Raw genomic sequence first — 14,958 nt, 5'->3', positions numbered from 1 at the left:
TACAGACTTTTTTGCTTAATACTTAATGCTGCACAAATGCTAACTTTTTCAAACATTTGTGGGTATTTAATACCCATACATTAAGAGCTTTGAAAAATAAGTGGTTATGGAATAATCACATAAATTTAGAGTTGGAAGGGACCTTAGAGAATGTCTAAATCCAACTCTTATCCAACGGTTGAGGCAACTTAGTTTTAACAGTTAAGTAATTTGCCCAAAGTCCTACAGCTAATTAGGGGCAAAAGTGGAATTAGCAAACAGATTCTGTGATCCCTACTCCAGTGCTAATTGTACAATTATCACAGAGCTCTTCCTTGATAGCATGCCTCCAATAATTAAGGATAAAGATGACCAGAGCCAAGACAGACATTCAGGAATCTCTGAGGAATACAGCAGCTCCATTTAAAATGGGAAAAAAAAAACCCAACCTGCCTGATGAAGAGCCTGCCAGCAGAGGTGTCCCCCCCTCACCCCATCGTGAAGCTCAGCCCTGATCTAAACGACACTCATGGTGTCTACCCCTGAGTCCTCTCCCGTGGGGAAGAGGGAGATTAAGTCATACTTTCTTTGGTTTTTGTTTTTAAATTGTTGGCAAGTTTGTTTTGGGTCTATACACTGATACTCCGTGAAGGGGACCAAGAACTTCAGGCAGGTGTTGCTGTTTTTCCTCCCTGGCGGTGCTGCTAACCCTCTTCCTCCTCAGAGCCCAGCTATGTCCATTTTTTTTTTTAATTCTCATCCAAGGATATTTTTTCCATTGATTTTTAGAGAGTGGAAGGGGGGGGAGGGAGGAGAGGGAGACAGAGAGAGACACTGATGTGAAAGAGACACATAGATTGGTTGCCTCCTGCTGGGGGTCGAACCTGCAACCCAGGTATGTGCCCTTGACTGGGAATGGAACCAGAGACCCTTCCGTGCATGGGCTGACGCTCTAACCACTGAGAACACTGGCCAAGGCCCAGCTCTGCCCATCTTGATCACAGGAAATGGATGCCGTAGCCCATGGTGAACAACTTCCTGGAGTTTCCATGACAGTCTATACTGAAAGCCATGTTTTTCTGGTACAGAATTTCTCCTGTAGGCGAATGCTTTAACCCAAAGCAGCTTTTAATTGGAGAAGGTAAAGGGTAGAAGCAGATGTATTATCAGGTGACTTGGGTTTGTTTTCTTTGCTTATGTGATAAGAAATGGATCTGATGCTCCAAGACTGAGTCTTCAGTTATTTATATGACTATTTTATGACTATTCTTATTTTATGACTATTTTGTGACTTATTTTATGACTATTCTTTTCCTAACTATTAGACTCTAAGTGGGATGGGGAGATTAGATCCTAACCCTTCCACTTTTTGTTAAGTGCAGAAGGACAAGACTTCCAACAAGGTCAGTTGGTCAGCTCTTCTTCTGTGTGGACCTGGGCTCATGATCCAAAGGCTTTTGCACGTATGGCTGACATATCTCAGAAAGAGTGTCTCATGAAGCACTACAGGGGACTCTTTTGACTGTCAACAAATTCCAAGGAATGCCTGTTCTATTGATGCAAAAGAGTGACCAAATACTTCTCTGGTTTTTAAATATCATAAAATTCAAGTCCCTGATGGGAAAACAAAGATTTCACAAAAGTAGTAACATTGGCATTATCTGCAAACAACTTCTGAATGGAGACAGCATTTCTCTGTTGCCCATGTGAGCATGACTCTCCAAATAAAAGTGGTATGGAAAAGAGTTTGGAACTGAGTTTGTTTTTGAGAGTGACTTGTTAGGCAGGGGTATCAGTTTTTAAAAACAATGTTGAATGCTCAGGCGTGAATCATCTCCGGGATCAGATGTTCACTTCAGCATGGCTCTGTGTTCTCCTCTGGCTATGTGAGATGAGAACTCATACCGATCATGGCTTCGATACCCACACATGTTGCACTCAAATGGATCACGAAAGCCGTGGCAACCCATGTGAATGGTGAACATCACATAATCCAGGAAGAGGACTCGACAGTGGTCACACCGATACACATCCATCACCTCCCCTTCTTTGTTGATCACTTTGATGGAGTCTCGTGGGCAGATGGGTGGGGGCTTGAGGAGTTCATAAGGGCGGGGGACCTCCTTCAGAAGTGGCATCCCATTGCGGGCCCGAGGAGGGACCATGTGATTTTGCTGGTAGATGTGATTCTGGCGTTCTTCATGGTTGCTGTCAGTGTCCGTGGAGTCCTGGCCACTATTGTTGGGGGAGAGGCCTCTTTCAGAAGGCAGGCTCTTCTCTGGCAGGTGGATGTTCTTCTTTTCCAGGTCCTGGGGGGAACCATTTGGCATCTCGGCACGGGTTAGGGCTATGGGATACATGCTGCTGATAACTGGAACCATCTCTGAGGTGGGAGCAGGTGGTGTCTGGACTAAGGGGCGCAGGGCCTCGGCACCAAGATAGCTGATGGCGTTATTGATGGCTTGGTCCATCATCCGGGTTTGTATTATCTCACTCTCTTTCTCGTACATGTAGCTGGGATTATAGTTGACATCAAAGCAGTGGCGCTTCTCACCTAGAACAAGTGAAAGAGTTACAAAAGGAAAAACACAAAGGCAGAACATTTATAAAATGATTTTCCAGAGTCCTTGAAAAGTAAGAAAGGACATGTTGCCTGCTCAGGAACACCCAGCCCAGGCAGAATGGTTCCATATGGCACCAAAGTCTCAGGGGACAGTGTTTGACAGCACATGTTTGGGCAGTCAAAATAAGTTAGGTTAGCAGGCAAAAGGAGGAGTCAGAGATGTCATTAAGTTGACTACAATGTGAGTTGTTTCCACTGCTCATGTTAGAGGGGAACTCTGGCGGAAACAAAGCCAGAGAACACGAGGACAAGGTTTTTAAGGGGGCTCCCTGTGCAGGAGCATGGGGGCATCTGCATTTCTGCTCATGAACTATTAAGACACAGTCAATTCCCCAACTCTTATTTGCTTGTCATTTTCTGCTGGTAACTTAAGGAGCAAGGGAGACAGAAACATTGCCAAAGAGGGGATGATCTGTGACTGGCCTGCAGCTTCTAAAATAGCTACAGAGGTAGAAATAATAGCCCCAGAAACCCCCCACTCCCTACACTTGCCACTCCCCAAACACATCAGTTGTCAGACTGAGATTCAAGTAAAAGAGCTTCAAATATAGAAAGTTTTAGAAAAGCTTTCTTGATGAAAGATCACAATCTTTGCCCCTTTCATAGAGTGTGTGATTCTTTTGCTTGAAAAAAATGTGATCATTAGGACCTATCTCACACTTAACTGAAAAATTTATTTGTGGTCACCCTCTCCTACTTCTCATGTCAAACTGCTGAGAAATTTTGAAAACAGAGTTTAGCCACCTTCAGGGTGTGTGGGTGTCGTGTGTTAGAAAACTGAGGCTCTCTGGCCACAGGGAAGGCAGGCACAGGGTCTGCAGTGATGGCAGATGTGCTCAGTGGTGAGTGGCTGGTTGAAGGGAGAGAAAGCGAGGATGTGTCAAGAGCTGGAAGTGGGCCTGAGGTTATTGCTGATGCTTTTTCGTTCTGTAGACATTGGATTATAGAGAGATTTGCTGAACCATATCCTCTCTTCTGTAACATTTCTTAGGTATGTTGTGATTCCAAAATTTGTCACCACCATACAGTAAAGAGTTCAGTAATGAAAACAACAACAACATAAGAAAACAAAAGAACTGGAAGAATGAGTTCCTTTTCTTGAAGTCTCTCCAACCTACTGGGAGAGAAATAAGACCTGTACATATGGAACTGGAGAAAAATAAATGTTAAAAGTTGTGAAAGGGATGCATCCTATGGACACCTTTGATTTTATTCTAAATACCATGCTTGAAGGATTTAAGCAGGATAGTAATATGTCTTCTGTAAAAAGAATTATAAGGCATGGGCAAGGTAGTATGGACACAAATCATTTACTTAAGCGAATGCGAAAATTTTAGAAGTACTTGGGGAAGGGAAATCATTCTTGGAAAACCTAAATTTTGAGAAGAGTTTTGAAATGGTAGGATTTAGATTTTCAGAGGTAGATGAGACATCCTAATTGAGGGAGAAGCATAAATGAAGGCAGAGAAATGTGCCTTGAGCAGGAAAGACTAAGAGTCTGGGTATAGCTAATATCAAGAAGTATGAAGTAAAGTATTTCTCAAACTTCACTTATTCCTTCACATTCTGCAATATTCACACACCAGGGTGGTTGACAGCATGAGTGCTCGAGTCACATGGACTGGATTTGATGCTGGCTCATCAGTTACTAGTTGTATGACCTTGGTCAAGTTACTTAACCTATCTATGGCTCCGAGCCCTCCTGTAAAATGGGGATAATAATCGCATCTACCTCACAGGGTCACTGGTAAGCACTTAGAACAGTACCTGATACATAGAAAGTGCTTGGTAAACATCAGGGTTTTTTGTTTTGTTTGAATCAGTTTCCTTTCTTTCTTTTTTTTGGTTAAAATAAATGTTTTTTAAGGAAACTTCATATCACTAACATAAACGGAAAACCAGAATCACTTGCCACAAATAGAAGATAACTATGAAAAATAAAGACGATGAAACAGAGCAATCGATTCAATTGTGATCAGACTCTACTGTGAGTACTTGAGACAAAGATCCCCCGTCTTTGTTCAAAACAGAGATCACCAAGTGTGAGGTGAGTGTTCAACAACTAGCATCAAAATAAGTTTCAATCTTTCTCCTTGGTATAATCAGGGAGATTGAAAGAGAACTAAAAAGAAAGTAATTTTCTTGCCATGTGGATTAAGGTTTTTAAATGCATTGTGGGCCTCCTGGCATTTTGCATCCCACATTTTGGGAGATACTGAAAAAAGATACCACATGGTGGGCATTCTGAATGGTCAACCATAAGGTTTGGATTTGAACAAAGAGCAAACCACTACATGCCCCTGAGCAAGGGAGGCTTGTGGTCGAAATGTTATTTTCAGGATATTAATGTAACAGCAATGTGGAAGATGAACCAGAACAGCGAGAAACTGGAGCCAGAGAGACCGGCTAAAAGATTTAATGTAATCAAATGGATTTGTCCTGCATCCCCACTATCTTAAGGCCAACCTGATAGTTTCTAGACAAGTATCTGAGAGAAAAAATACGCAAAGAAAAACACCCTGCTGCCTGGCTGGGCATGGCTCGGCGGTTGAGCATCAACCTAGGATCCAGGAGATCGTGGTTCAATTCCTGGTCAGGGCACATGCCTGGGTTGCAGGCTCGATCCCCAGTGCAGGGGTGGTGTGTGTGCAGGAGGCAGCCAATCAATGACTCTCTCATCATTGATGTTTATATCTCTCTCCCTCTCCCTTCCTCTCTCTGAAATCAATAAAGATATACTTAAGAAAAAGAAAAACACCCTGCCTTGGCAACTCAATAAAAAGCAACAGAAAAGCAGACATTTACCAACGTGATCAATGGTTCTTTCTTATTTTCAGCTTCTAGATTGGATGCACCTTTGTTTGATCAAGGCTGTTTGGAAGAATGAGACTGAGAACAGGAAAACCAGCTAAGGTCACCATGTTCATTCCCCTGAGAGTGACACAGAAATGATGAACTTTGGTTTCTTGGCCTTTTCAAGTTCTTGATGATTTTCCAGTGTGGCCAGTTCTGCTCAACTCCCCAAATACCAGGGGTTCCTGAGAATCTTTTTATCTTTTCACCCAACAAGAGAGGCTCCAGAAAGTTTCTGGGGTGGGGCAGGTAAAACACAAACTCTGCTTTTATCCTTTCTCCCAAGAGTTGGCTTTACTTAATTAGGCCTATAATTTCACAACCTACACCACCTGCAGCACATGTCAGAAAACAGCTGAGTGCTAAAGTTGTAAGAGGCAAAACATTAAGAGGAAAATGAACCCCTGGATGAGTGGAAATAGGTGACTGAGTTCTGCGGTTAACGCAGACCATTGTTCATTGTGAAGAAGATGGGAGAGCCTCAGATCTTCACGTGCATGCACCCTGCAGTCATCAGATCCCTCATCTCCGAGTTACGGTAACTTGAGTCGTGCAGATGATTATCAGTCACCTGTAGACTCGATGACTCAATGTGTATGAAACTCAGAAGGGTAAGCTACAGTAATTGAAAAGCCAACAGCTCACGTTTCTTTAGTAACACACTCATAAAAAAAGGTTAGTCAAACCACAACAGTGTAACTGCTCCCAAACCTGCACGGAGCCTCTAGTCCAGCTTCTAGTCAAAATCATACCACACCTTTGAATGACTAATGATAGCAGCTTCAGGCTGAATTAGAGGTTTTGCTTCCAATGAAAATACAAATGGCAGCAGCAACTTGTAAGTTTAGAAACCAAGGCTGCCTGGCTGGGCTATCCCCTACCTGTAATCCTTTTTAAAGGTGTCAATCTCTAATATTTAGGCTTTGGTAACTCTACTAAGCAACCACTTGTCTGAATTGCTGCAGTGTGTCCAGGGCATATGGCTGTTGCCTTCTAAGTGCCAACTTCAAAGTACAGAATTACAGCCTAGAGCTAAAAAGGGACCTTCACTGAGCATGTGGATTCAGTCCTCTCCCTTTGGGGACAAAGGACAAGATCCACCATCCTAATCTGTTTACTTCTGGTCTTTATACTTCACAGTACCTAGTACTGTGCCTTATAGGTAATACTAATAAGAACAGCTACTATTTATTGAGTCTCTACTATATACCCAGTGCTGTCCTAGGTACTTTGCATATTGTCTCATTTTACCTAAGATGACTTATCATCTCTTAGTCAGATGAAGAACCTAAAGTGCAAACAAGTTGATTAACTTGCTGAGGCTGCTCAGTTGGTAAATGAAGAACCAGGATGCAATCCAAGTATGTGTTTGAGCATTAACTGCTGTTTCCTGCTGCTACCTTTCCTGTGTCAGCACAATCCCAGGACCGGAAGTGACTTCAGGGAAAAGCAACTGTGCTTTGTTCCATAGGGACCAGCACCACGCATTCAAGAAATATCTATGATGCGCAGCTATGATGTCTATATGGTGCACAACAGAGTGCCTGGCATATGTAAGCACACAATAAGTGATGGATCTATCATCATCACCATCATCATCATCACACCATGTTAGGTACTTTGAGGAATATAGACATAATTGCAATACAATAGGAGATGCAGCATTTACACAATTTCATTACAAATCAATATCCTTAATATGATGTGGTGAAACTGAGTATAGAGTAGCCAAGAGAGTGAAGAGAGAAAAATACAGACCACTTCTCAAACACGCCACACATAACACGTGACAAATATCAATCTATTATTTTCTTTAAAGTCTCCTTGTAATCTGAGGTGGTGGCAGTGATGGTGGTGGAGACAGTCATATATATCACAGAAAGCAGACGGTTAATCTTGCCTTGAGTGCAGAGGGAGAACAGAGCCAAGAGAGAGCTCAGGAGAGTAGATGAATATAGACCACGTGTACCTTTAAGGGCAGATGTGAGGGCGGGCATTTCAGACAGAGAGCATGGGAAGAACAATTACATGGAAGTAGAAAAGTATTACATAGAAGTGGGAGTACACTGTGGCTGAATTAAAGGAGTAGTTAGCTGAAATGATAATATTAGAAAAGGCAAATTGGAGACAGAATGTGGAAGTCTCAGACTGCCTCAGTGGTTTGGATTTTATTCCAATGGGGAGGCACTGAAAGGTGTTTTGGCTTTTGTGTGTGTGTGTGTGTGGGGGGGGGTGGTTGAGAAGGGGAGAAATGTTTAAACATTATAAAAATAACACAATTCCAATATTGCCATCATCATGATGGGTAATGTGAAATATTCAAGTTTGCTTTGTATTTAAGTTATTTGAGTCACTTGAATTTATTTGCTGCTACCTTCATATAATTTCCTATGTGTATTATCACTTACTGCAAGCACATATCCAAAAAAGAAAAAAAAAGGCAGGTAAGTAGGGTAAATGGGGTAGATGGAATATCTGATGATGATTATGCCTCTGATTTCAATCTAAATGAGACTAAAGTGACTAACACTTCTTCCAGGAGGAGGAAAGCAGAGGGGAGCCACAGAACAAGAAGCAGGAAGGAGAGAGAACAGAGAGAGCTGTGGGGGTGGCTGTGAGGAAAACTGAGCTGGAGACCACATTTTTTTTTTTTCTGCTGCAGAAGCCTTTGTCCTCTGTGAGACACAGTGAAGTGCTATTTGGATGTTGTCTGTCCTGATGGAATCACCAGCAGAAGACACTTCTTTTCTCAAGAAAGCACACCATGGTGGGAGGATGAAGAGGGTAAAAGGGCCAAAATTATGGTGACAGAAGGAGACGAGACTGGGTGGTGAGCACACAATGCAATACACAGATGTATCACAGAACTGTACACTTGACACTCATATAATGTATTAACCAATGTCACCCCAATAAATTCAATTTAATAAAAAAATGAAAACACAGGGAGAATAACTGCCCTTCTTCAGAGTTTTTTCCCCACAAGCTTTCAATGACTAGACTCCTCCCTGTGCAAAGGCCCTGTGTCCCACACAGGACATGCACTGCTCTGGGTGACCTCCCTTAGACTGCAGCACTTTCCAGCCTTAGGTTCTGGCCCTGCTCTGTCTCTCCACCTATCTCCTCCCCTTTCCCTTCTTGGTAAAAGAACTTCACTGGATGGTTCCTGATATCCCTTCAAGCTCTAAAATGCTGTGATTTTTTAATGCATATAGGATTATGGATTTCAGCCTTTTGGGAAGGGGTGGGAGAAGATACTTTGTGCTCTTAGAAACAGGCATTAAAACTGCTTCCTGTCACTCTGTTAACCAAAGCGGACAATTTCTCTTTAGCTACTTCACAGGGGGAATTGATGGTGTTTGTTGAAGTGTCAAAACCTCACTCATATGTTTACCGCAGGTGAGTGAGATCTTTTTTCATGTTCGTTTAGACATGAAAACTTCCTTTAATAAAGTAATATATAAAATAAAATAAAAATAAGGAGATGCTATGGTAACCACTTTGGTCTGAATAACACATCTGTTTTTGGAAAAAGAATGAAAATCAGAAAAAGCAATATGCAGAAATGAAGTCATTTTCCTCCTCCCCCCAGGAGAGAAATCTGGCCTCTATTTTGAGCCAAGTATTTGAAGATGGCCTAGTTAGAATTATAGTCCAACAAGTTTATAACAGGAGAATAAGATTCAGAGAAAAGACAACCCATAAAAGGGTTGGGCACTAAAAGTAAGGTCTTCTTGTCCTTTGAAAAGAACAACTAAGAAGAATTATTTTGATGATGGAAAGATACTGGTTTCTAATGAATGTGTATCAATTTATTCCCCATTTTAGAGAACGTGATACAAAATTTCTTAGAAAATTAGGAAAATGACTTTATTTTTCTCCTACTTGGGCAATTTAATTGCATTCTTACTCTTCAATAGAGGCATGCATTTTTTTGTTTGTTTCTAAATGCATTTAGACTTAATCCAATAGGTCCCTCTTCCTCAGTTTGATTCTAATGGATGAGAAATGTTACTTACTGGTAGTTATCTCTAGCCTGCTGGGAGAGCATCAGGCTGACCTGATGGTATAATTTCACCTTTACCCTCACAGTTCAAGAGGTCAGGGAAGCCAAGGTTGGTCTGAGTGCTGTGCAACTGTCAGCAAGGATTAAAGGTAGTGACTCATTCTTCCTTCACACTTTACCCATTGCCATTTCCCTGGCAGCTGATGTTTTCAGAAAATGGTGACTTGGAGAGGAAATATAGGAGAAAGAAGAGAGAAGAGGGGAGGAGGGAAACATTAGCCCCATATATTTTACATCACTTCATATCACACTGTCATAGTGTTCCTTCCCCTGCCCCCCTTGATATTTCTATTTTCTATCAAAAAGGTTGATTCAGTTAAATGACTCAAGAGCTTTATTTTAAAAAATATCTCTAAAACAAAGGTTCAGGATATAAGCTAATGCTAGAAGATTAGAGCAATGTTCAGGAACAGGAATATCACAGGCGTAGCAGGAGCTCTATAACCATTTCAGGATGAACGAATGGATGAAAGAGTGAATGAACAAATAGTGATGCCCTAAGTCAAATATATAACTGTTGAGCTAACATAGCTGTTTTATAGAATCTCAGATTCATCTTACTAAAAAAAACCCCTAAAATATATGATATGGTTCCTAACATAAACATCATATTTGTACCACCTTGAGAAAAGAGTTATCTGAAGTTACACAAATGGGCTTGATAAACACAAAAGGGTATTCATACTTACTGCCTTTTCTAACTCATCTCACAGACTCGTAGAGAGGGACCTTCTTGATCACTCCATCACCTATTCGGTCTCCTCATTTCACAGATGAGTAAACAGAGGCCCAGATAGGTTACGTGATTTGTCTAAACACACACACAGTTAAGAAATGACTGAGCTAGAATCAGAACCTGGGTCTTTTGGCTTCTAATCCAGGGTTCTTCCTATTGCACTATACCACAATTTACCGAAAAAAATTTCCCCCAGTTATTTGGAGTCCCTGAAGCCCTGAAGTTGCCACCTCAGTGCAAATAGAGAGCTAATGCTACTGGGTTTCCTGATTCCACACAGAGAGAATGTGACGATGGTTCAGAAGATGAGAGAAATCAACCTATAAGATCAGCATCTCTCATGAGTCTGTAAATGGTGGCATAAAAATCCTCTGGCCATAATGGTAACAAACAAATGGAACATGAGTCCCTGATGCAGTGAGTAAAATGGCATGGACTTGGACATAAGAAACATGTGTTTTTAAATCCATGAAAATACCAAAGCAACTTTTATTATATTAAGTAGGGCCTTAGCATAACAATAGGCATGGGGCAGCTATAAGAATTAGGTACCTTCTCTCATATTTTAGTTCTCTCAGACCAAAATGAATTGACCATGACTAGGTTGAAATTAAGTCACTTTACATCCTTTTTCTTGCCCATTTCTCCCATGTCCCTCCCCACATCAGCTACAGCCATTTCTAGACTCAAAACTTTCCCCAAATTAAGTTACATTCATGGCATAGAATAACAATTCAAGCTTTCTTTTGTACTCCAGTCAGAACTATTTTATACATGTAAAGTTCAAGAGAGATATGAGCAACATCTTAAGATAATGTCTTGGAATCACAATTAAGTCCACTGAGCCTAACTCCATATGGAAGCCCATACATGCCCCCTGACATCTCTCACCAAGGAGAGGAAAGATGGGAAGGAGGAGGGGGTCTCCCCGAACTGAAACGCAACAACTTTAGTCTGACATGATTTATTCTTAAAGTGACTAAAAGGGTGCAAACGCTTTTCAGCTATTCAAAACTAATAAGCATAAATACCAAACTATGTAATTTTGAAATATATGGGTTCTTTCAACATATCTCTATAATTCACATAAAATACCAGCCTGTAAAAAATTATCTAGACCAGAATAAAATTTAACCAGATTTAACCAGATAGGCACTTCATATCTGTAAAAGCTATTGGCAAGAATAAACACGAAAGGACGGGAGTCAGAAATCAACAGCAACAGCAGCTTTGGAAAAACAGACCAAGAGATTTCTAAAATATCATCGGTGCTGAGGGAGGTCTATTTTCATGTGATAACTATTTTTATTCAATAGCACTGACTTTCAATTTATAGCAAAATTGATACATTCAATTTAGCTGCCTACTTCACAAATACAAATCTATTTTAAATATCATGGTCACATTTTTGTAAGCATCTGGGAGAGTTCAGCAAAATATCTCTGCCTTTCGGCAGTCTTAATACCTTAATGGACATAATTATTTCTTAGCCATCTCCTTATGTTGTATTTTTTGACAATGTGAAAACCAATGGCATAAAAATTAACTCCAGTAAGATAAATGACTAAATCAAGTCTTATTATTTAAATCTATGTTTTCCCAACCACTTTCTCTTAAAGCCAATTTTGAATCAAATTCAAGAAAATATGCCAATACATTTTAAAGCATGAAAAAAGTTTGAGCATGATAATGTAACCAACTTGTAAAATATAATTACAAAAATGTTATCTTGAACATCTTACTGGTGTACACTGCATAAACTCATGCAACATATGTCATTCAGAATAAAGGAGAAGGAACAGCATTTATAACACCAACTCCATTTAGGAAACTGGATACCAAATACTCCTGTCTTCAACTGTAAAGATTCTTTAGTTAAAACATTTTATTCTATTTGCTCCAGTTATCAGAATGAATCATGAAGAATAAACGTGTACAATGAAAAAGCAATTGCCTTATTTTAACAGAGATTAAGCTAGGAAGGGCCTGTGTAGTAAGCATCCTATGTTATCTCATTCAAACTATCTGCTAACAGCAGCAGGAAAAAGGGTTTTATTCTTACCAATGAATTTCTGAGGCATTGAGCTTTTTCGTTTTGCCACATTGCTTGCTAATCTGTCCAGAACGAGAGCTCTTTCACTTCCCATCTCTGCTTTGATGTGTCTTGCCTCCGCACTTGCTGGTTTGGGAAAATGTAAAAAGAAGAGGGGAAAAAAGGTTGGTAAATGGGAGCAGAAGAAATAAACTGGAAGGAAAAGTGTCAGAGATCTGATGCACACTCTTGTTACCGGTTATTACTGCTCAGATTCTTGCCTGAGGGACCTGCTGTGGTCAGTGAAGCCAGCACCAGGGCACATTCAAATCTTGCAGTCCTTATGCTGAGATGGGAAAGCCCAACCCATCCCCAAACAGTACCTTCATTAGCAAGAGGAAGTATTAAATAAACAGACTGGACGTGGTTGGTTGCAAAAAGATAGACAGAGATCTTCTAACCTCCGATCAGCCTTCTTTCTGATTCTGAGTAACTGCGTGTGACACCTGCAGACTGATATAATTCTTCTTAACAACTTTGAAAAAAAAAAGTATGGTGCCCCAGATTTACTGCTCTGTTTATGTTAACAGCACTTTTGAAAATAGATACACTTACCCAGACAGCAAGAAATCTACTCAGTGATTTGTGTATTGAAATTCTGAGTGGTTTTTTTCTTTTTTTTTTTCCAGCATGCTTCTTTCAGTTCCTATCTTTTAAAATTCTATTTCTCTGTCTCAGTTAAAACTTCCCTGAGCAACACTTCTGTCTTGAAATTAAAGAGCAATTTGTATAATGCATTTTTATTACATTTCTAATGAAAAGTGTGAATAAAAACTGCCTAAGAAAGTGGTCCATGAACAGAACTTCCAGTTGTGTAGGCCTGTGGTTCTCAGACGTGCCTGAACATTAGAACCACCTAAAGGCCATGTAAGACTCACCTATGGCCAGGCCCCTCTTTTAGGTCAATTAAATCAGGATCTCTGGTGTAGGGGCCTAGGCAGCAGTATTTTTAAAGTTTTCCAAATGATTTTAAAATGCAGCCAGAATTGAGAACCTCTAGAAGAATATCTAATCAACTAAATAGTTAATAGGAATAAATATAGTATAATTTACCCTTGTACAGCAAGCAGTCCCCAATAAGAGTTCATGTTTAAAGTTCAGAGATACAAGCTGCTCTAAATATAAGGCTTTAAAGTTTAACACATGATGCTAACCCAAGCTAGAGATCAGCAAACTTTTTTGCAAAGGGCCAGATATTTTAAACTTTAATGGAACACTTATTGTCAGGGTGACAGTCTCTGTTTTGTTTTGTTTTGTTTTTAACCCAACCCACCACCCTTTAAAAATGTAAAAACCCATGTATACAAACAGGCTGTTGGCTACATTTGGCCTGAGGGTCATAGTTTGCTCACTCCTGCCCTAAGCAAATATGTTGTAATACTACAAACATTTCTCTCTGTTTCATTATAAGCATTTCAGGAGGTCCTAATTACAATGAAGGATCCATACATTTCTAATGTCTTTAAGGAAGAAGACATTGAAATTAAATGATGATAGTAAAAAGCAAGTGATGATTGCAGAATAGATTTCCCCCCCAGCTATATATACAGACTTAGGAACTGTCAGTGCTTGTTCTGGAGTTGAAGAGTTTGCTGTGTGAAGAGTTTCTAATAAATGGAAATAATGTCACCAATTCCATGGTATCTCAGACATTCAGTACCACAAATGGACATATCCAAAGAGAACACTGGTCACATCTGCAGTAAATGAGACAAAAAAGCCTCCAGGGCAAGACTATCAAGTATGGTCAGGGCAAGAGAACAAAAGACAAATTAGAAAAAGATAAATCAAAGTGTTAAATATTCTTTATTTTATTATTGGCATGTTTTTGGTTTTGTTTTTTTAAAACCCTATGCCAAACATTACACAATAAATTATAAAACTCAGAATTTTTAAAAATCAGAAATAAAATGAAATCTGGCTCCAAAAATGATTAAGAGGATGATAGTAATGACCATATTTACTTAGACTTTGTGAGTTTCCTATCAAAAATAATTCTGTGCTCTAAAGAAATAAATCCCAGGCTCCAGTTTAAGCTATCAACAATACTGTTTGTGTAATGAAAACAGGGTCAGAGTAAGAGGCTTGGCAGCTTTGGGGCTAGTGGTGAAGTATTGCAACTTTGGCTGACAACCGTTGTAAACAACTGTCACTTTAGTGACAGGACACTGCTGTTGAGTGAAGTGGATCAAATTCTGTCCAGCACAGGGATAAGTTTAAATGACCAAACAGGAAACTATTATATATATAATTTCCTTTCACACAAACCACCGCCAGATGTGGTAGTATCCAGATCCCCAAGAGCAGAGAGATGAAAGACAAAGGCCTGGGATTTGAAGTAAGTTCCTGAGGCTATTAGATGGAGGCCTTTTCTCAGAAGCATCAGACAGGCAGCTAAGTTTGTGGTCTGACTGGGGACATTCATCCTGGTTTGAACATCTCTGAAGAGGATTAAATCCAGGTAAGTCTCCCCCGACCACTCTGTATTTATGATCAAAAAGGTTTAGAGTGAAATGAGAATAAAGTAACAGTACTTTGGAAATTTTTAACTTTATCCCCATTTTAGCACTATTCTTACTAGTCTCTTCAGTCTCTCCTCTAATGGCCCT

The 14,958-nt window shown here is 40.1% G+C and overlaps 1 protein-coding gene across 1 annotated transcript; it reads right to left on the bottom strand.

Moving 5' to 3' along the window:
* Positions 1-1,829: 1,829 nt before the first annotated feature.
* On the bottom strand, positions 1,830-12,419 carry IKZF3 (IKAROS family zinc finger 3). The gene is made up of 2 exons (XM_016202222.2): positions 12,320-12,419; positions 1,830-2,533 (listed from the first exon to the last, which is right to left on the bottom strand). The coding sequence occupies exons 1-2, from the start codon at positions 12,402-12,404 to the stop codon at positions 1,830-1,832; spliced, it is 789 nt and encodes a 262-aa protein (XP_016057708.1). The 5' UTR covers positions 12,405-12,419.
* Positions 12,420-14,958: the final 2,539 nt, after the last annotated feature.

The sequence above is a fragment of the Miniopterus natalensis genome, chromosome 17 (genome assembly GCF_054644295.1).
Source record: "Miniopterus natalensis isolate mMinNat1 chromosome 17, mMinNat1.hap1, whole genome shotgun sequence".
Lineage (NCBI taxonomy): Eukaryota > Metazoa > Chordata > Mammalia > Chiroptera > Miniopteridae > Miniopterus > Miniopterus natalensis.
The sequence above is the reverse complement of the archived record's forward strand: the minus strand, read 5'-3'. Positions and strand labels throughout refer to the sequence as shown.

What these genes read in the sequence shown, in the direction of transcription:
- IKZF3 (XM_016202222.2), bottom strand. Translation starts at nt 12,404, where the DNA reads ATGGGAAGTGAAAGAGCTCTCGTTCTGGACAGATTAGCAAGCAATGTG. An exon ending in AATGCCTCAGAAATTCATTG is followed by an intron (nt 2,534 to 12,319) that starts GTAAGAATAAAA and finishes CACTTGTTCTAG; the next exon opens with GTGAGAAGCGCCACTGCTTT.